The sequence below is a fragment of the Temnothorax longispinosus genome, chromosome 6, assembly GCF_030848805.1.
Source record: "Temnothorax longispinosus isolate EJ_2023e chromosome 6, Tlon_JGU_v1, whole genome shotgun sequence".
In the NCBI taxonomy this organism is placed as follows: Eukaryota; Metazoa; Arthropoda; class Insecta; order Hymenoptera; family Formicidae; genus Temnothorax; species Temnothorax longispinosus.
Window position 1 is genome coordinate 4,893,134 of NC_092363.1, and position 20,462 is coordinate 4,913,595.

The 20,462-nt window shown below is 48.8% G+C and overlaps 2 protein-coding genes across 6 annotated transcripts in view; both read right to left on the reverse strand.

Annotated features, from left to right (window-relative positions):
• Nucleotides 1-18,187, reverse strand: part of Chinmo (Chronologically inappropriate morphogenesis) — a 54,222-nt gene extending 36,035 nt beyond the window's left edge. The window contains exons 1-3 of one of the 4 annotated variants that reach the window (XM_071781053.1): nt 10,776-13,165; nt 8,300-8,830; nt 3,145-3,372 (exon numbers count right to left, since the gene is read on the reverse strand). In XM_071781053.1, coding sequence (XP_071637154.1) covers nt 3,145-3,265 — 121 coding nt within the window. In that variant the 5' untranslated portion in view covers nt 3,266-3,372; nt 8,300-8,830; nt 10,776-13,165. Of the gene's footprint in view, nt 1-3,144; nt 3,373-3,771; nt 4,476-8,299; nt 8,831-10,775; nt 13,167-17,610 lie in introns of those variants that run through there. The other 3 variants (XM_071781054.1, XM_071781052.1, XM_071781055.1) reach the window with 3 other exon arrangements.
• A 297-nt stretch (nt 18,188-18,484) lies between these two features.
• Rfesp (Rieske iron-sulfur protein) lies at nt 18,485-20,202 on the reverse strand. Of its 2 annotated transcripts, none has more exons than XM_071781057.1 (4): nt 19,922-20,202; nt 19,462-19,614; nt 19,079-19,256; nt 18,485-18,989 (listed from the first exon to the last, which is right to left on the reverse strand). In XM_071781057.1, the coding sequence occupies exons 1-4, from the start codon at nt 20,127-20,129 to the stop codon at nt 18,701-18,703; spliced, it is 828 nt and encodes a 275-aa protein (XP_071637158.1). In that variant the 5' UTR covers nt 20,130-20,202; the 3' UTR covers nt 18,485-18,700. The 2 variants fall into 2 exon arrangements, with proteins under 2 accessions (XP_071637158.1, XP_071637159.1); XM_071781058.1 differs by having other exon boundaries at nt 20,036-20,201.
• Nucleotides 20,203-20,462: the final 260 nt, after the last annotated feature.

The following is a 20,462-nucleotide window of genomic DNA, read 5'->3' on the forward strand; positions in this document are numbered from 1 at the left end:
TGCGACCCCCGAAAGTGGAGGGCGATCCCCGGCGGGTTATCGCGAATCGATATCCATGAACTTTAGCTTCGTTCGATTTCAACAGACTTTGATCGTTCATTCGCCTGTCATCTGAGAAAAATAGTCCAGCGAGAAAGAGAAAGAGAGAATGCGAGAGGGGTGGGGAGGGGAGGGCAGCGGATGCATTTTTTTTTAATTATCGCAATTTCTTGTCAATGCGAATCGCCTGACATAACCAGATTTTTGACGAACGCTTGTTTTATAATACAAGACAAATTGCAACAACAACAGATAGGAAAATTACAGAGGTAAGGCTTGCTACTTGACTGGCCTCGCTATAAGTTCGTACATTTACGGCCTAACTGCAAGAGATAGTACTATCGCTCTTATGCGGTATACTTATCCGGTTTGTATGTCGGATAGATATCAGAGACCAGTACGTGATAAATTAGTTTACTCGACGCAGTGTTTAGCTCGTCCGATGTTTTGCCGATTATGATTGCACGTGCTCCATTAAGGCCGTTTATCCTTATCAATTAAGAGGAATGAATAATAGCATGTAAATAAGTGACGGTTATAAAAGTGATAGACCGAATTTCTCTTAATATAAAATCTTGTGCCTTTATACTCAAGTCCAGGAAATGTAATAACAATAACAAGAGAGAGAAAGGCGCGACACGTGTTCAGAAAACATACTGATAAATAATATCACTTACATTTCAACGTTATTAAATCTCTTCAAGTCCGAACAACGCAGTCGTCGCAACTGCATCTGGAAGTTCGGGCCGTAACCGGAATATCGAGAAGCTGACGATGCCACTTCATCGATCACTAAATAATTACGAAGACCGTGACGAGGAAAAAAAAAAGACTCGCGCGGCAAGTGGTGTGCCAACTGGTCAATTAACTTGACCAATTCTATGGTCCTCGTATGCGATGAAGATTAGTCGATCGATCGGAACGCTCTCGACTTGACGCGCGCCGCGCTCTTAGAGGAACACTGAGTCAATCTTTAAATATACACACGCGTTATCGCGCCCGCGCGCATATGTATACGTTCTGCATTAGTCGGTCGCGTCGAAAAGCGGGGCGTAAAGAACGTTTGCCGAAAGTTGCACATTCTTGTTTATTCAGCGCGAACGATAAAGTGGCGAATATCTCTGGCTTTCACGTACTGGCATAGCGCCGTTATCGCGCGCGCACTTCCACTGATAAGTCCTTCCGAATTTTATTGACGTCGCCGCGACCCTTCGATTCGCCCCGTGTTCGCCGTAAACCGCGTATCTGCGCCGCGTGTATAATACGCTTATTACACAAAACATAAATGACCATAATACGTGTTTACATCACTTCGAGATGACGAAAAGTTCCTCGACACTGATCGATTTCTACGATCTGTTTACACTTTTAAAAGCATCGGTTACGCATTCTTGTTTATCGCATTCCAAGCAACGCGAGACCTCGTTACGCGAAAGATTTCGACACTAATTGGTTTTCGAAAACATCGATCGAGCGAGAGAATCCGCGCGATCGCAACCCTGAAACGAGCGCGTTGCATCGCTGCTCGGTGCGAACTGCGGTTTCGCGCGAACGGGCCGCAAGAGCGGCCCGTTGCATTCGCTGCGTCGCCGTCGGTGGGGAAGGCGCACACGGAAATTCGCGCCGTTTGCACGTGCATGTGCATGTGCATGTGTGCGTGTGCATGTACGTTGCACTCGGACGCCAACATTGTGCAACGACGACCGAGAGACTCGCGCCGACTGACTCTGCGCGCCGCCGCGCCGATTGGGTGGCCAACGAGGGTAGGGGGCCGGGTCCAACCGTTTATCCCCTGCACTTCCTATGCAGTCGCGAACTTGTACCACTTGCCGGCGAAGTGGTAGCGTGCGAATGCAACGCGCCCGCCAGCCGGCCCTTTCGCGCAAGGAGTCGCGACTCGCGTTTGGTCGGACGCGATTTTATAAAGCGCAAAATTAAGAAAGCGAAATTCCTCATCGGTTTTCTATTACACTATGCTAATTCTCCAAACGATCATCCTGTTATTACGCCAGTCAAATAATATTTACCGATTTCCCTTTTTTTTTTCGTGAATATATTTTTCAGCATATTGTCGCGTAAATCACGCAAGGAATCACATCTCTTCTATTAAATTTTATATCTGGCAAAAGGTAATTATACTGGCAATCGTTTATTATATTTTTGACGATCACCTACTATGTCGAACATATATAAAGGACATTCTGTAAATTTATAAAGCTTCTCATTAAAATTCCGCTAGCTTAGAAAGAGAAAAGGATATCTTATTCATTCAATCATCGTTACGGCGCGGCGGCGGTCTGTTAGAAAACGAGTCAGGAATGGTTTTAGTCCATCTCTTTTGGCTTAGGTATGTAAAAGAAGTCAATATGCGATATTGACGCAAGAACTCGTCGTCGCGTTTGATCACCATTTGTGTAACACGTGACATTTACATTGGGAAATAATTGAATATCGAATTAATTTATATCACGCGTTAAATTGATGAGCGTCGATTACATGGCCGGTGCTGCATTAATTGCAACGCGTCAGCACGTCCGATCGCGCGCGGTCACGAGAGAGCCCGTGGTGTTCTATCGAGCGATAACGGTGAAAGAACCTTCAGGTGCTCCCCGGGCATTTGAAAGTGATGTCGAAAAAGTGAAAGCTCGAAATTGTCTTTTATGCTCGCGCGAGAAAACACGAAACTTTCTCGTCGCTTAGATCCGACTTAAATGTATCGATAAATGCAGCGCGTGTGACGTCAGAATTATTACGAAGCGAATGCAATTCGACGAAGGAGTCGCGCTTCTTTTTGCGCGTTGTCAAGCGACCTTCTGCCTGCATAAGTGAGACCGAGGAGTCAAAGTCTTGGAATAGCCGGCCGAATTCTTCAGTCTAACTTTTACTCTTATTATCGCGTTGCATCTAATAAATTCTTCGAAATATTCAACGATTGCTTTACATCTAATAATTTCTCGGAATATTCCGTGATTCGACCGGTAGAATGTTTTTCTATTATTGAATCGTGTCAAAGAATTATTTCGCTGGGAAACTCATTCGTCGAAAAGGATACGCGTATAGATCGTAAGGAGAAAGGATAAGGTTTTCACATGTGACGGAACTTACCCTCGCAGAACAGGGTGACATCGGTGAGACTCTCGCTTTTGAATAAATTCGAGAACGTCGTTGCTAGATTGCTGCCGAAACTGTTCCACTTGAGGCAGAACTGCTGCTGATGAGAGTCCATGATGCCACCCTTAGGCTCAACTCCGTGATCCTCACCACTCCTCTCGCAGCCACCTTCCAATGGATATTTACCTTCTTGATCGCGCTCGTGCCCAATTGCTCGTCCAGCTACGCAGAAAGCAGTTTGGGTTATCCACAGATCTCTCTTTCTCTCTCTCTCTTTCTCTCTCGCCGAAATATAGTTAAATTTCGAAAAAAATATAAATCGATTAATAGTTTGATAAAATTGCCAATATGTTTCAAAAGTTGACACACATGGAGGAGGCATTTTGTATCGAGAAATTCACATTTTCGCATAAATTTTCTCGATACATTATTCGCTATTGTATGCAACTGCCGAGTTAATGTATGCTATATCGAAATAAAATCTCGTTCCGTGAATGAACGCGCGCGATCCATGAAAGAATTATAACAGATCGCGGCGTATCGTGACGGCCAACGTCACCAGCTGCGAATGTTGGATGTTGATAACTTGGAGATACCAGATACCTCACAATCGCGACATACCTCTTACGATTCACTGGTGCTCCGCACGTAATATGTTTACGTGACAGAGAAACTATCGGACAAGGTCCAGCGGCCGCGGTTTCGCGCGCGCGGTTTCGTCGTGAACGCGGTGAGAACACCGCGGGGCACGGACAATATTCCAGTTCGCCGGAGACGCGGAGTTCGCCTATCACAGCAGTCACGAAGCGCGATCACACGATGCCGGCCGCGCCATGTCAAAATTCCACCGCATTTCCGTGACGCCCGCGATAAAGAACGCCAAGCGCGAAGAGGAGAGACCTTACCGATGGCAGGGGCGTGTCAACGCGCACGGGCGGAACAGCCGCTCCGACTTCATTCACGGATCTCGACGGCAACGACGTAACGGCGACAACAACGACAACCGGCGACGCTACTCCGAAATGCACTTTGGTCCCTGTTTCGCGTCCCGGATGGACACGGCCGCCGTATGCGTATGCGTATACGCCGGAACAGAGGACAAAAGAAAAGTTACGGAGTTCGGCACCGCACGCACGTGTGTTCCGTGCGGCGCATAATCCGGGCAGTGTGTCCACTGTGCGTTGTATCACCTAGAGGGTGCGTAAATTGCGCGCGAAAAGCAGAATCCTCGAGTATCCTACTGTGCGCGGTTTCCGGGACCAATGACGCACCGGTTGCGCGGGCACTGAATAGACGACTGACTATACGCACTTGCTGGCCGAAATCGAGTCACCGGCTTGCATCGCGCATCAGCACATGAACGAATCGCGCGTGACTGTCGTCGCGGTGCGGCCGGGCCCGGGTACGCGCGGTCGCCGTGCGGGAGGGTCCACCGCCGCGCGGGAGCCGAAAAATCGCGGGCGCGAGCGAGAGGGAACGAGGAGGCGGCAACGCGGTACCGCGAGACGACAGGGGGACGGGAACGGACCGTTCAAGAGGGAGCCAGGAAGAGTGAGAGAGAGAGAGAGAGGGACGAGGGAGAGCGCAACACTGAGGGACCGCCGCCGCTGCTGGTATATCGCCGAGAAGAGTGTGAATATGGGTCATCGGTGGCGATGCAAATGCGGTTACACGGAACGAAGCGTGTGGGAAGGGGGGATTTTCGGTGCTCTAGTCGGGCACCCGGCAAAACACGGAACCACCGGGGGAAAGGGGGCCACCGGGTGGGTGGCCACGGGCGGGGAATTGACGATTCGGCGGCTTCCTCGGAGGGGTAGGGATCGCTGGAACGGCCAAGCGATTGCTTAAGGCTAGAAGTTTCGACTCTCGCGGTGCTCCCCTCCTATTTTTTTCTCACTCTATCTCTTTCTGCGCTGAAGAACTTTTTTACTCTTTTGCTCTCTCGCACGCGCGCGCGCGCGCTGTGCCGTTCTATCTTGTTCGTCTCATTTTCGAACATTATCCTCTCCTTCCCCGGACCCTAACGCTTCTAAGGTATCACGCGTCCCCACCGCGTTCTCCGTCCAATGTATAACCAGGGCCGCATCGCGGGAGTAGAACGTCACATACGGCAATCGTGCGGTAGAAAAAGAATCTTCGAGCGTGACAACCTTGGGTAAGCGCTTGTGCGCGCAGATGTCCGAAGGCAATTTGCATACTCCGAGTGAAATTTGACGTGTTCATCTCGGCCATCTCGAAATTTATTACTTTCTTATCTACGTAATCGAGAACGCTAAGCCCGGTATAGTCATATAGCGTGCTCGAATTCGGATCCAAAATCAGCGGAGCAGTGCGATCGATGCCCATCGCTAGGAACCACCAGCGGCACGAAAAGCGCGAAGGCGGAGGGGAAATTTAGGAGTTGGAGGCGCCTCGAGAGAGTTGCGTGGCTCCGGAACCGCGTGAAAGGAGGAGCGCGGGGAGAGAGAGGTGCAGGAGGAGGTGAAGAAGGAGGAGGAAGAGGAGGAGGAGGAGGAGGAGGCCGAAAAAGAGGAGGGAGATGTACGCATCGCGGTGGAATAGGTGGGGACCGCGGCATCGCGTGGTGGCAAAACGCACGCTGATCGGTAAAGGGAGAGGAGAGGGTCCAAGAGGGAGGCTCAAGGTCGCGGCGGGGCCGCACACGCGCCTTGGCCGCGCATACACGCGTATACCCGCGTTGCGCACGCACGCGGGTATATACATACGTCGTTGCAACACGGGCGTGTGCACGAACGCGCGGGCGCGCGTTGCAGTGTAGGTCGCGGGCGTGTGTGCGTGTGTGGGGCAATGTGCGCGCGCGTCCGCCAGAGCGTCGTAATTCGGCGCTCTTATGGCGGCAGTATTATGTCATCGCATTCGTGCGTTGGAAAAACAGAGCTCCGGTCCTCCTCTCTCGATCTGGTTCTCGAAAATATATACGGAAAGGGGGTGCCTATATCTGCAATTCTGTTTTGACTCCGTTCTGAGAAAGATATATAATAACTGGACACGTATCACCCTCGCTCGGAATTTTTCTCACTCGCACCCGGCGTCTTTATTCGCGTGGAAATTTCGCAGAAGCCAAAAAAAAATCGACCGAGCGCGCGAGGCGGATAAAAATAGACGCGGCTCCGATCCTGCATTCGCGTAATACGTGTAAGCTTCCGTAATCGCGCGATACCGTAACTCGATATATACGTCGATGGCAGCCGGCTTGCCAGGCCGAGCAATGCGGGGCGATTCTAGCTTCTGCGAGGAAGGAAAAATTGGGCAACTCTGGGGCGAAATGAAAAGAGAAAGGAGAGCGATGTGGTCCGAGTAGCGTCGTTTGCCTTCGTCACGGGGATGGTTGAACGCGATAAGGTCGACGATGGTATTGCCTGGTGGCGAGTGAAAAGAATGACCGTCGTGATGTCGAGTTAACGCAAATGAGGAGAGGGCGGGGGGAGGGGAGGTCTCCTACATGAAAAGCGCGTATCGTGGCTCGACGAAAAAAATAAGAACGGCGCGGCGCCTGATTCGGCGAATGCTATTTTTTGTGGAGCGCCTTTTAGCAATAAGCGCAATCGCCTTTTATATACGCGATATAGATAATAGGAGAAAGTCGTCGTTGGTTTCTTCTTTCTTCTTTCCTCTCTCTTCCAGGAAGGAAACCGTTATTAATGCGTTACTGGAATACGGGGCCTATCCCGATTCGATTCGATTGTAAGCAGCGCCGCGTGCTTGATACGCTCAATGCGCTTTGAGAGCGCGCTAGCGCTTTCATAGGAAGTGCCGCCGTTATTACGGCCAAATTGAAGTCGCGTATGGGGGATATGAGCGACAATTTAATCGTACAGATAGATGGGAGTTCCTAGTCTTAATTCTTTCATACATTATAGCTACGCTTGCGACACCGAATGCAGCGATGCTCCTGTATCCATTAAAAACGTGCGTTTTCATTAAGCTCGCCAATCCAATCTACCCAATTAACGAAAATTTATACTTCACACCGGAATTACGGTTTACACTGAAACGTAAATAAGAAGAAAGTATCGCCGCGTCTAAATTAAAGTTGGGAAACGAACAGGGGTCAAAGTCGTAGAAAGTAAATTCTGCGGAGAGACTGCTTCGGAAAGAAACGTTCGATACTGTAGCCGTCTCTGCTAGGGCCACAGCATCCTGCCTTCGACCGAAGATAGGAACGAGAGGTGAAGGAGGAAGAGATATTTGCATGAATCCCGGCAGTAATCGTCTGAGGAAGCGCACCCAAAGGGTTGGTTAGCCCGATGAAAATGCCAGAGCGAGAAGCGCAAATACGTTTGACGACGATAATAGAACGGTTCGAGTAAAGGGAGGAGGGAGATGTGTGTTCTCTGTTTCAACAGTAAAAGATAACTCGCGTGGATTATCAAGACAATACGTAATTTCGCTCTGATTTCATTTCATTCGCGTATCCCCCCCTTAGGAAAGGACGTTGAAAGGATTGTACAAATTGAATTGCCCCGTCCATTATTTTAGGAAAACAGTAGTATAATACGCGTTTCGTTATTACCTATTCCTATATATAAAGGCTTATATTTGCTATTGAGGAAGCTGCCATGGCGAACTCGGAATCTATATAGGCTAGACAGATATAGATAGCTAATACATCACCGCAAGCTAATTGGGCCGAGGCGCAGCGAAAACTAATTTGGAGGTCAATGTCTCTCCGAGACTAGCTTGAGATAACAGGTTGTCAGCGCGTAATATAATATGTTTTAAAATGAAATCTAGCCGCGAAAGAAAAGGTTGACGCGTTCGCCGATGGAGGTAAAATAACGCGATGTTTTTCTCGCGGATCATCATCGCAGATCCATTTCAATCAGGCGCGATGATGTAAGCGCATTTTTGCCGGCGACGAATAATCAAGGCTCGGGCGTCGATATTGACGGTCTCTAGGGACGATCTGCGTGCAGCTTGCAACTTTTATATCTCGTAAAACTTTGCCTCTCACGCCTTGAGATAACGAGAAATGCCGCTGGCAGCGAAGGTTCGACGTCGCGTTTCGATATTCCGAACGTTTCGGTGATTTATCAGCAAACAATTAATTCGCAATTGATAAATAAAATCGCTTTGTGCCCCATCGAATATACGCAAAGGAATGAAAAAAAGAAAGAAACACCCTCACCGTAACTACAGCCTCACGAATCTTCGGTGCAACGCGTCCAGGGATGCGTTCTCGCCGCGACGATCATGCTTGCGTATCGTCTCTCGGGAAGAGCAATCGTCGACGCGCGCGCGAATCACTGTGACTCATTCACAAGAACGGTAAGCAGGAAGATGCGCGGGGAAGTGCAACAACCGTAACCACTTGCTACGACTACGACAATCAACGTGATGGCCACAGCGCGGACGCGAAATCAATGTCAATCATCCCGAGAGGACGATACTATCCTTCCCCAAGTCGTACTGGAGCGCGAATGATGCGTGCGCGCCGAAAACGCCCAGCGCGAAGCACGATCTGAATTGGACTGTTCTACGGGTTATGTCCGGCTCGTTCTCGACTTCCCCTCTTTTTCTCTTTCTTTCGCGGGCTCGTTCCTCCCGCCGGTGGCCCTACGTATTGGGCCGACTTAACAGTATGCTCCTACTAGCGGACTTGATCGTCACAAGATCAGCGATGTCCTCCTCCGATGCACATCGTTCCCCGATTCGTACACTGAGAAAAAAAAAATTGGTTGTACGGACTAAATTTGTACAGTTGTTAATCCAATGGTTGACTTAACAATTAAGTTGCACTAAAAAAGGTAAAGTTTATTCCCGTTTCAATCATCAATATTTTTAATCAAAAATTAGTTAATTCAACTAATGTTTAGTTGAACGTATCGGACTAGATATTTTAATTGGACGAAATAAATTTTTTTTCTCAGTGTGGGTGGAAAGTGAAGCTTCCAGAATGCGTTTCCTTCCCCGGAACCTTTGTCGTCAGCAAATTGAATGTACCTCGCTCTTTCATAGATACGGCGCGGCTGTTACGCTTTTTCGCGATTGTTACGGTCTCAATATAATTTCAGAAAGGAATCTGATAGCTAAAGAATCTCTAAGGTGCAAAGATTGTTCCGACGAGAATTTTCTTCTAGCCCGGTTGTCTCAGTACATACATAGTATACAGTGGGCCTATTCTGTAACTTTTATAACGACAGTTACGTTATCGTTATATTGTCGTTGCGCAAATTTTTTACCATATATAATATCTGCGCAACGCAAATATAACGATAACGAAACTGTCATTAAGAGTTACGGAACAAGCCCGCACTGAGAGCTTTGTTCGAAAGGCTCGTTCAGTAAGAAGCATCGAGTAAACGGTCCCGAAAATCGTCGCGTACGCGGAAGTCGCGTTGACTTTTTCGTGCGGTCGGTGCCGCGGAGGAATGGTTTTTCTAGTCGTCGTGTAAGGCGAACGCGGCAACGCAATAAATTTCCCGAATGGAGGTCGTTAGCGGGAGGTTCCGCCCCGCGGGAGCTACGCGCGTTTTTTCGAAGCCGCAGACGACACCGGGGAGGGAAATTAGGTGGAAGAAGCAGAATGTACGATCCGTTTTTATGACGCCATGAAATAAACGCGACTTCCGTCGAGATACCGCTACGCGCATAATGCACGTACGACGACGTGCTGCTTGCTGCTGCTGCGCTGCACGTGCACGCACTTTACAGAGGCAGAAACAAAGGAAGCGGTGAAATCACGGTATGTGCGCGTAATAATGGCCGGCAATTCAACGAGCGCGCAAACTGTAATTTAGCCGAAATAGTTAGAGTGTTATACACAGAGCATTAACAGCGAAAAACAATATTACCGTGAGAATATTGTGAGCGCCTAAATATTAATTAGAATAGCGAGTTTCAACAGCCTAATATAAATTTTGAGGTAGATATATTTTAAGAACACATTTGAGAGAATAGAGATATTAGAGTTATATAATATTTATTATATGATAATTATTTCTCTCGCTGGAATATATGATAATTATGTATTGTTGCGCCAAAATTTCATATTTATTCGATCGCTGCTGCGAATAAAATGTCATAGTTGCTCTAACAAATATACTCATATTACAAGCTGCACAGTGCAGTGCAAAATGTTAAATAAAAATGTTTAGAATAATTAACGTGGGTAAATATTTTTAGTCCCTATAATGTTCACAATACAAATAAAATGAACTAAATGAGAAACACAGACAGAACACAATTAAAACACAACTTATGAAAAACAATTTATTTCGTCGAAAATCGTCGCGAGTTGACAATTTTCTTTTCCACTGACATATTAAAACCAAATCGTCCCGATCGTTTCACCAACCATAAGCCGCTATCTATAAAAATTCACTATTTCACACCATGTAGTCGCATTCGCGAGCAAGCTTTACATCCTTCCTCCCTGTAGCATCGCTACAACTGAGACTCAAGTTCAAAGTCGCCCCCTCCCCCCCCGCGACTTCCCACGCCCCACACGCATCGATCACGCGATTCGCGATCAAAACAAACAAGTATCTCCACGAAAGATTCCCGAAACGACATCGACGCCCGACCTGTCGATAACGCGACAGGTACAGAGGAGGCACGACACAATAACGACAACAATAACAGCAACAACTGGTCGGCCGTACCTGGCGGATGAAGCCACCATGGATTGACCAGGGATGGTCGTTGGTTGCTGGGGCCCTCGCCAACAGGGGCGTACATCCTCCTCCGACTACGTCACGCCCGTCACTGCCACCCTGGTGCGCGACTGCACCCCCGACTGCCTTCGCAAGCCCGCGGCCGGCAGCCACCCCTCCAGCGGCCGCGGGATTCCAGTCTCTTTTCCCCTTCCTCGAGCGCGCAAGAGGGTTGCAAGGTTACCGGCGTTATCCTCCCCCCGCCCTCGCATCCACCCCCGTCAACCCTCGCGCGCTGGTTTCGCTATCGTATCGCCCTTCCTACCGTTCCTACCGTCCTCCGAAGTCGACCTCCCTCGCGGCCGACCAACCCCTCCGTCAACGACGATTCTGCCAACCCCCCTCCCCTCCCGCGGGAGAGCTGAGAACACGGACCACCACCGCGCCACTGCCACCCTCGCATCGTTCTCCCGGCGCCCTTCCTACGCAGCCACGGCCATCACTTTCGCTGGAAAGTCCTCGGAGGCCGTTAGGGAGCCAGGGCTGACGCTGCAAGGGGTGGCGAGCGGCCACGGCGAACCTTTCTTCCTCGCCTTCTACTTTTTTTCTCTTCTTCTATTTTCTCTTTCGCTCTTTCGCGTGGGAGAAGAGAAATTCTTTCGCGCAATCGATAAAATAATTTAACTACCGGCTACCGGATAACGAAGAACGGAAGCACCGGACGCGGCGGCGCCGCCGAGGAATCGACAAAATAAGCTCGTTGCTACGTAATGGACGCAGCAGAAAATGCCGAAGGGCATCATGTGGGACGGTAGAAACGCTGAAATACACCACGTCGATCGCGGCCGATTGATTCACCGGCGAAGTCGTGGTGCAAGTAAACAGAGTTTATGCTCGAGGGGAAAACTTAAAAAATTCGAGCGTATAAAATGCCATAAAAATAAACAGACGTGTTTCTATTAGTTACTTTAAATGTCGCACATATGATTTCCGTAGATATAAATATAGACCTATTCAAGCTTATTTTAAGCGTAATTTTAATTGCGCGAATGAATAGAAATTTCACCTAAAAAAACCGAGATTTGGAAAAAGATTTCTTTTATCAATCATCAAAACTCAGGACGATAATTTGCAATTATCCTCTTACGGTACGGGGACCCTAACATGAATTTTCATAAAATGAGCTTTGGTTGGCTTGAATTCAATATTTATGCGCGGCGGTGGTTACGGCCGACCGTTCTTAACGACGCGAAGGGTCGTGCACCTGCATTCGAAATCATCGTACATGAACACGGGCTGAGCTTTACAAAATCTTTCTAACGCGCTCGAGGAAAGCGTTAGAAAGCAGCCGCGTTCTAATCATTAAGATTGGAGGTCGGTGTATATCAGTATATGTACACGGCACTTGTCCCCTGCATAAAATTTGTTAGTCAGATTAGGCAGGTGACTCTGAATGCGTCCTCTCTCGAGCGTGAAGATGCCACCAATTTCGGGATCGATATAAGACTCGCTTGCTACATTATGCAGCGCGCCGACCTACGCCGACGTAATACGAACCGCGTAATATTTTTACCTCGAGCCTATAATAATGCGCATAATCGAGAAGCTTTTAATAGCGTAAGAGTATATTTTAACTTTTAACTATATGCTGCGGTAAGTGGTAATGCCGAACAATGAAAATAGAAATGTCCTCGTAGGAAACGTCAACAGGTTCAAAGTTTACTTCAACGCGGATTCGTAATGTAATAGAAAATACACGTATATAACGTTTGTGTGACGATCGATAATTGGTCCATTATCGGAATCCATCAAAATAACAGGAAAAATGTCACGAATGCAGCGCCTTTCGAACCCAAGAAAATCTCAAATACCGATAAGATTCCTGCCAAAATAGAAATTCTTCAAACGCACACATATATATATACACACACACACACATATATACTCCGCGGCTTCTAGGATGGCCCCATAAAGAATCGACACGTTCCTGAGATCAACCCGGGATGGAGGGGAGAACAACCTTGCAAGCCTTCAAACTTCGTCGTGCGTGCGTAGCTTCAGCGATAGTGGTGGTGGGGGGGGGGTCTGAATTTTTGGAGGTTGGCAGAATGGCCGAGAGCCACGAAGGGGGTTGAAGAGAATGATAAAGGGACCGAGGGGAAAGGAGGAGATATCGGCGCGAGAGGGGAAAACGCGGAATGGCGGCAGGAAGCGAGAGGAAGGAGAAGGAGGATGATGATGCGAAGGAGAAAGGGGGAGGAAAAGGGCGGCCAAGGGGAAGAGCCAAGCAACCTGCACCCGGCAACAGCCCCCGACCTCGGAAGAACTAATCATTAACCTCCTTTCACCCTCCCCGAATGCTGCCGCTCTAACTCGACCACCTTCGCTTCACTTTCACCTGCGCCTCTCACTCGCCCACCGCCCTCTCTACGCGCCCCCTTATGCCGCCCCCGCCCCCCTTCACTCTCACTTATCCTTCCACCCTCGCTCCCTTCCTTTCCCTTTCATCCAGAGCTTCCCTCCGTTTTCCCTCCGTTTTCCCTCCTCTCTCTCTCTTCTCCTCCTCCCTCTTTCGCCCACGCTGCGCCGGGTTGTGTGTTTATGATTACGATTACCCCGCGCGCTCTCGCTTTCGCCGCTTTCCCTTCGCGGTCTCGCTTTCGATCTCGCTCCCGTCCTATCGACCTCCAAACCTTGTCGCTACTTTCGGGTATCTATTTAACGCGACGCGATGCACGCAGCGTCGCGGCGCTTAAAGTCGAGGGTCTCCTTTCGATGCCCAGCGACGATGCGACGAAAAGAAGGCAACGGCCGTTATTTGCGGCGCTATTATTTCTCCTCGAGGGGTGTCGCACGTCGTTGCGTAATATAGCGAGACAGTAGATACCGCAACGACTCCGGTCTTTCTCTCACGAAGACGCAGGGGATATTCAATCTCTGTCGTCACAGAGCTGAAAATGAAGGCCGGGGCGTATGATTTAACGGAGGAGAGAAATTTCAAGAACAGTTTTCCCACAGCTTTCGCCCCCAGACGATGAATAATTCACCTCCTTGACGCTCGAACTTTATGTCAATATGAAAAATGCAGCACTAACGCGTAACCAATATTTTTATGTATAAACAATGAAAGTCGCAAAGAAAGTCATCAGAAAACGTTCTTCTGAGAAACTTCGATTCCGTTGGTCTTACAATTAATAGATTTTGGGAAACCATCCAGGAAACGTAACAGATATATTCCTTAATTTAACCCTTCCTAATTACATTTGTATCGGCATAGAGCCGGCGAAAGGTGTGTGCTTTCTTAGCGACAATCATCGCTGTAAATAATTCAGTAGGCGGTCAAAAAGGGCGGCTGACATTCACACAGATATCTTTACGGGCAATCGAAGCGGCCGCGGGAAGTTCGACGTCGAAAATACGAGCCGAGCGTACATACCAAATTATACCATTTTCTAGGACTACGTGGCAATTGGCCTTTATCCGCCACCGTATCTTGATTTATGCGCCAAGTTCCTAGACGATAGGATCGCGCGCGCGCGCGCGCGCGACGGTGTAGGCAAGCTAGGGTGGCTAATATGGCGTACGAAACGCAACGACACGGTAGACAAAACCGGTAACGCGAACGGGTTACGGAAAAGTTACAAAAAGCGTACAAAAGGGCGTACGGTCCATCGAGGCGTAGCGGAAAGTACGTGCGAGCTAATAAATTAGCTCGCACGAGTAGATTTAGCCGCTGATGAACTTTCGACCTTTCACGGATAACGCCCATATCGATTCATTGACGCGAAACGAGAGAAAAAAAATACAGTTCCTCTATCTCGCTTCTTATCCACATAAATTATAAGAATTAAATTCAATCTCGCAAGAATTACGGATTCGATAAGGAAGGTAACATTTCGCATTTCATATCGAGCGCAAAGTTAGACGAATAACATGATAAAAAGTGCATCGCACACCTACACGAAATCTTTCGTACGTTTCGTCGATTGATTTTGAGATTCTTCCGCGTATTCCTTGCATTAATAACGTTCGCGAATCTAGGATCGCCGGCGTGCCTCATAAATCGTAAATCGCTGCTCGCGAAGTACACGGCGAAGTACGCGCCCGCGTGCGAAGGTCGGAGTCAGTGGCAGAAGGGTGGCAGCCGAAAACGCGTGAAGAGGGGGCCGCGGGGGGACGAGGAGGGGCAAGATGCAACGCACATCTATTGATTCTCCTCCAGCGTGAAGGCCCGCGTGTTGCGGCGGGGTTCCGTTCTCTCTTTCTCTCTCTCTCTCTCTCTCTTTCTCTCCCTCTCTTTCCGTCTTTCTTTCTCTCGTTACGACGGCACGCAATTTCGCGTGCGCGCACGGATACGCACACGCATACGCGCGCGCAGGAGGGAGAACGAGTGCGCTCGGTGGATGCAGGGCACAAAGCAGCAAAGAGAAGTCTCGTCCTGCGCCGTCGGAGGCGAGAGGTGAGGCAGAAAGGGAGAAAGAGAGAGAAAAACCGAAAAAGGGAAACTGGATCCTGCGAGAGAAGACAGCGAGCAGCTCCCTTCTTCCGTGCGCGCGCGCGCGCGCCGCACTCTCGGTCGCGTTTTCTCGCTCGCTGACGCATAAGAATTAGAATGCCAGGAACCCGACGGCATTTGCATCGCAACTCGTGCCCGCTCGCAGCCTTTGCACTTGCAACTTTCTTGGAGATCCTCACCCGGGGTGGGTAACGATCGTCTTTGTGAACAACGAGTACAGTCTCGGCCAGAACAAGGTTGCGCGAGGGGCGGCCGAGAAGGGCGGACGGGCGAGATCGCCGAAAGAGAGCACGCATTTCGGACAATTGATCGATGGGGGAAAAATATCGGGACACGCGAACGAGTATCATATACTTCCGTTATATCTCTGACTTTTTTCTGATAATATTGTATACAATCTCACCTTTGTGCTTCCCTGATTTCCGCCGTGATTGAGAGTCTGCTATCGAGTATGCTAATATTTTTCACGAAACGCCACTGTTCTGTTAAGCCAGTGTTAATGCGAACTTTACGAACGTCTCTTATCACCGTCCAGAGCGTTTTTTCTCGTTCCACTTTAAAAGAAGCTTTACGAACCTAATGTGCTGGCCGATCGAGGTCTATTGATCATTGGTCCGACTCCGACTGCTCCTCGCGTGAATTTTGAATATGCATCAACGTACCGCACGACATAAAACCGACGATGAACAATGTCTTTATTTACGTAAATAGAAATATAAAGGTCAGAGCGCGCACGAAGCCCCGAAGTGTTGCGAGGAGCGGCAGTGCGGTGGTTGTTTTCGCGAACCGTTATCGGGATGCAAAGCACGGCTCACATGTACGGAAATCATTGCTGGATGATCTGCAGACGTGCAGATACATCACAAACACATGCCCCCCCCCCCTGGCTCGAGCGCGTTTGTGCCGATACCCGTGTTACCAAACAAGGGATGAAATGTGCGAAATGTATAACTGGTATAAAAAACTCGCGGTGCTCATTGAACGGTTATTATTATCAGGACGCTGCTTGCTATATTTGAAATATAAGTGCGATGTATCATCGATTCGACAATTTCCAAATTCACAGAGCTTAGCGCGCGGGTGAACGTCGCATCTCTAAAGCGTCGTCCACAATGGCAGCAGGAGCATACAGTAAGACGTAAGCAGTAAGTTATTAGTTGCTTTCCATTTACATCAAAACTCAGATAATTCTCACTTGTGATGTCATTCTGTCTTTATTATTCATTAATTGCCAAAAAGGATAGAACGACGTCACAAGTGAGAATTATCTGAGTTTTGATGTAAATGGAAAGCACCTATTGACTAATGGGATTTTTACAATTCAAGAATAATCGACTGTGGTTGGTCAATAGCTTACCGCTTACGTCTTACTGCATACTTCTGCTGCCATTGTAGACGACGATTAAAAATAAGCTTTGCGGTATGTCTTTATCAGTATGTACGTCCCTAAAATAAACTTTATAGTATCAAGTATTAACAAAAAGCTATATACGAGAAAAACTTTATTTCGAGATATAGAAAAAAGAAACGATGTATATCTACAGAAATGCAAGCAGACCGGCAAAGAATTAATTAATTAATAAAGCTCCTGATTAAAATAAAGAAACAAACGTTATTAATATTATATTATCGAAAAAGTGCAAACGAGGGAAGAATTGTCTGTCATCGATTGTTATTGCCGCTTTCGTGATTTGTTGTCGACGTAGCGGGTGCGCGTGCCTGTACCGGCTTTCGGAGCGCGCATGAAATTCCACGGAGAAGAATGCGATATCAACACCGCGGAGCAGTCTAAGCGACGTTCCATGTGCCCCCCCCCCCCCCCCGAGGAAAAAAAGGAGATATTCCCTGGGACGAAGGCAAGAAGTTTATTCCGACGCTGTAGAAACTTGCAAAAACTGGAGCAACCGCCTGGCGCGTCAAATTGAATTAGGAATAAAGTACAAAAGCCGTCCGAAAACTTATCGCGTTTTGAGGAATATTCGCGGCCGAAAAGATACGTGTAAGGCACTCCTGTTTATCACGCGTCGTGAAAAAGAAAGAAAAAAAACAGATGTTATTCGAGTCGCGTTATGCGTTTAAATATCGAAATAAATTCCTCGCGATATGAAAATGATCTGATACACGAGCAGAAACATATTAGAGGCCTATTTCGCGAGTATATTTTCTATCGTCGTGTACCTGTCAATGCTCGTAATCATACGACCGTCTCGGCAATTCGCGATTACTCGAATTCGCTTAAAAAAATAAAAAGATCGATAAGCTTTCGCTAAATTCGATGAGCGATACAAAGAATTTTTGACGATACATCGCGATACATTTGCTACTCACCGGCAATTGCGGCGCGCTTCAATTCCTTGCGTTTCCTTCTCGCTTGTTCCCGCGACGACGACCTTCTCCTACCCTCGGCTTTCAACCCTTTCGCGGAGCGGCGCGGCTCGCTGACGGCGCGCGACCGGACAATACATCGTCGGCGATGCGTCGCCGGCGGCGGTTCCGAGTGTCAGTTCCGGGAGGAGAGAAAGAGAGAAACAGAAGAGAGACGGAGGGTGGGAGAGTCAGCTGGTCGGCGAGGGGGTTAACGCGCGCGCGGACGTAATATATACGCGGTGTTATATACGTAATATATAACTCGGCGAACAATGGCAAGTATAAGTGACGGCGCGGCGCGCCGGCCGGCGAAAACGCGGCCAACTCCAATTACTCCAAACTCGTAAACGGCACGAAAACACGGGCCGCGAGCGATAATGACTATTGATCACGCCGCGCGCGATTTCTCCGTACGCTGCCAGCAGCGACGAGAGCGATCGAGGTGAGACCGGCAGCGATCGCCCGGCGATTGCAATGACGATTGTCGCCGCGCTTCGCGGCCCCCTCGCCGCTCGCCGGCAGCAGGGATTTCGGCCGCGCCGTCGACCGCTGGCGCCTCCTCGCGGAAGCGGCGGCATCGCCGCAACCCCCTACCCCCTACCCCCTGCCTGTAACTCGAGTTACAGCCGCGGTTGTAGCTGGGACGCATGGGGGTTGCGTAGGATTTACACGAAATTACATTTATACGGGGCTTCCGGACGCAATGGCGAATTCGCCCGCGAATTGACGTTGCTTTTCCGAAAAGTTGTACGCACGTCGCATTGATATCTTATGTAAAACTGTAACGCTAGTTTACAGCTGTACGCTGGTAAGAGCAATTAAGCTTCACAAAAGATATTTTCACTTAACATTTATTCTAAATCCGACACAGCGGATGTATCAGCGGATGTTCGAATGAAGGCTCTCCAATAAAGTTTCAAGAAATATACAAAACCACACATTTCTCCAATTTCTTTGCGTTGCTAACAAGGTGTTGCGCAGGTGTGCCCACGGAGCATCATATCATACATAAATTATTTTATTACTTGACTACAGATATCGCGAATAGTCATTAACCAACAACGAGCACGTTGCCTTCGACGAACTCGTAGGGTGGTACTTCGAGGTTTAGCGGGGCCGGTCCCTTTCTAATCCTACCGCTGGCGTCGTAGTGGGACCCGTGGCACGGGCAATAATAACCGCCCCAATCTCCCGCGTTAGCGATGGGCACGCATCCCAGGTGCGTGCAAACGCCTAGAACGACCAGCCACTTGGGATCCTTCACGCGAGCGCTGTCCTCTTCCGGATCGCGGAGACTCGCAACGTCCACCTTGCCTTCCGTCGCGATTTCTGCTTCCCCTCTGTAAATAGAAGATGATAATCACGTTATAAAGTACAAAAACGTCTTCTTACAGCGATAAATCATCAAGCATCGGTAATTTCAAATTACCTGTGTCGCACGAACAGGGGCTTTCCGCGCCACTTGAAGACAGCGCTCTTGCCCTCGGGGATACTGTCGAGCTTTATCTCGATCTTCGACATGGCGAGTACGTCGGCCGATGCGCTCAGCATCCCAACGAGGTTGAGCACTATGACTTTCGCGCCATAGACACCAGCCACGGAACCACCTGCATACACAAATTCGAAGATGATTTAGTTAGCGACTTGTCACATTTAAAATGTATCGAATGGTCGATTGTGTGTCTTGAAACGAGGTGAAAATTACAAAAGTGAACAGATTTATTAGATTTCGACAAATGAAGTCATAGATACTCAATGAATTTTCTCACTTTTGTAATTTTCTCAACCCCTAGACATCTTCCATGTACTTGCCAGCTGCGACAAGATAGGAGACACCCTTTCGGGACGACGCACTGTCCCGTGACTTTGCGTTTGGATCTTGCACTTCATCTTTGCGATAATGGGAGAAGTCTGGCCACTGAATGTCGGTGTGTGCCAAACGTCGCTGATGCACCTGCGTACTGGCTGCAATAGACACAAATCCAGATTATATTAATGCTTCAGGGGAGGATGTAGGAAGGAGCCTATCAGGATCTTCTATTGATTTTCATCTATTAATTCGTATCTACAACGTCAGTGCAGGCTATTCTGGAGTACCTTTACAGGCCTGAAGCTCGACTGATAGCGCAGCGACCTGCAAAGTGCGCGACTGTGCGCGTATCGATTATATAATCGCGAATAGCGCGAATATCGGGTCGATTTAATGCCGAGAGGGATGCGACATTCACGGGACAAATTCGTGGCGCAGAACGGACTGATAATACGGACGCACCTGCGACTCCCGAGCTTACGCACGTAGGTCCGGTAAGAAGAACCTGATAGGTGGTCTGCTGGAGTGTCCGTCTGACGGAAGGAGGAACGGCAATTTTCGGCTTGTGAACCTTACCGGTCGCGGCCACCGGTATCCCTCCGTTCGAGACGGCGGTGGCCGTCGCCCGAAGGAACGGCGCGAGGGTTGTCGATTTCGCGATCACGTTCATATTCTACGGGAAATACGTCCGTGACGACGAACGGGACGACACATTCGCTAGGCTAGAAGGGAGCACTACCGCGCTACGCCGCGGCAGGTCGCTGCGAGCGGCGTGAAGTTGTCGCGCGACCGCGATCATCTGATGATAACGCGGCGGCCGTTTTGAAATCGAGAATCGCTCGTTTCTTTTTTCTCTGACTTTTCTTAACGCTACACGATTGTTATGCGATGGGCTTTAAAGTGAAATAATCGCGAGGAAGGATTGTGGAAAGGAATATATATAGAGAGCGTTGGATTTGCATATTTTAACCCTATTCGCTCCAACCATGCCTTTCGTGTCCCA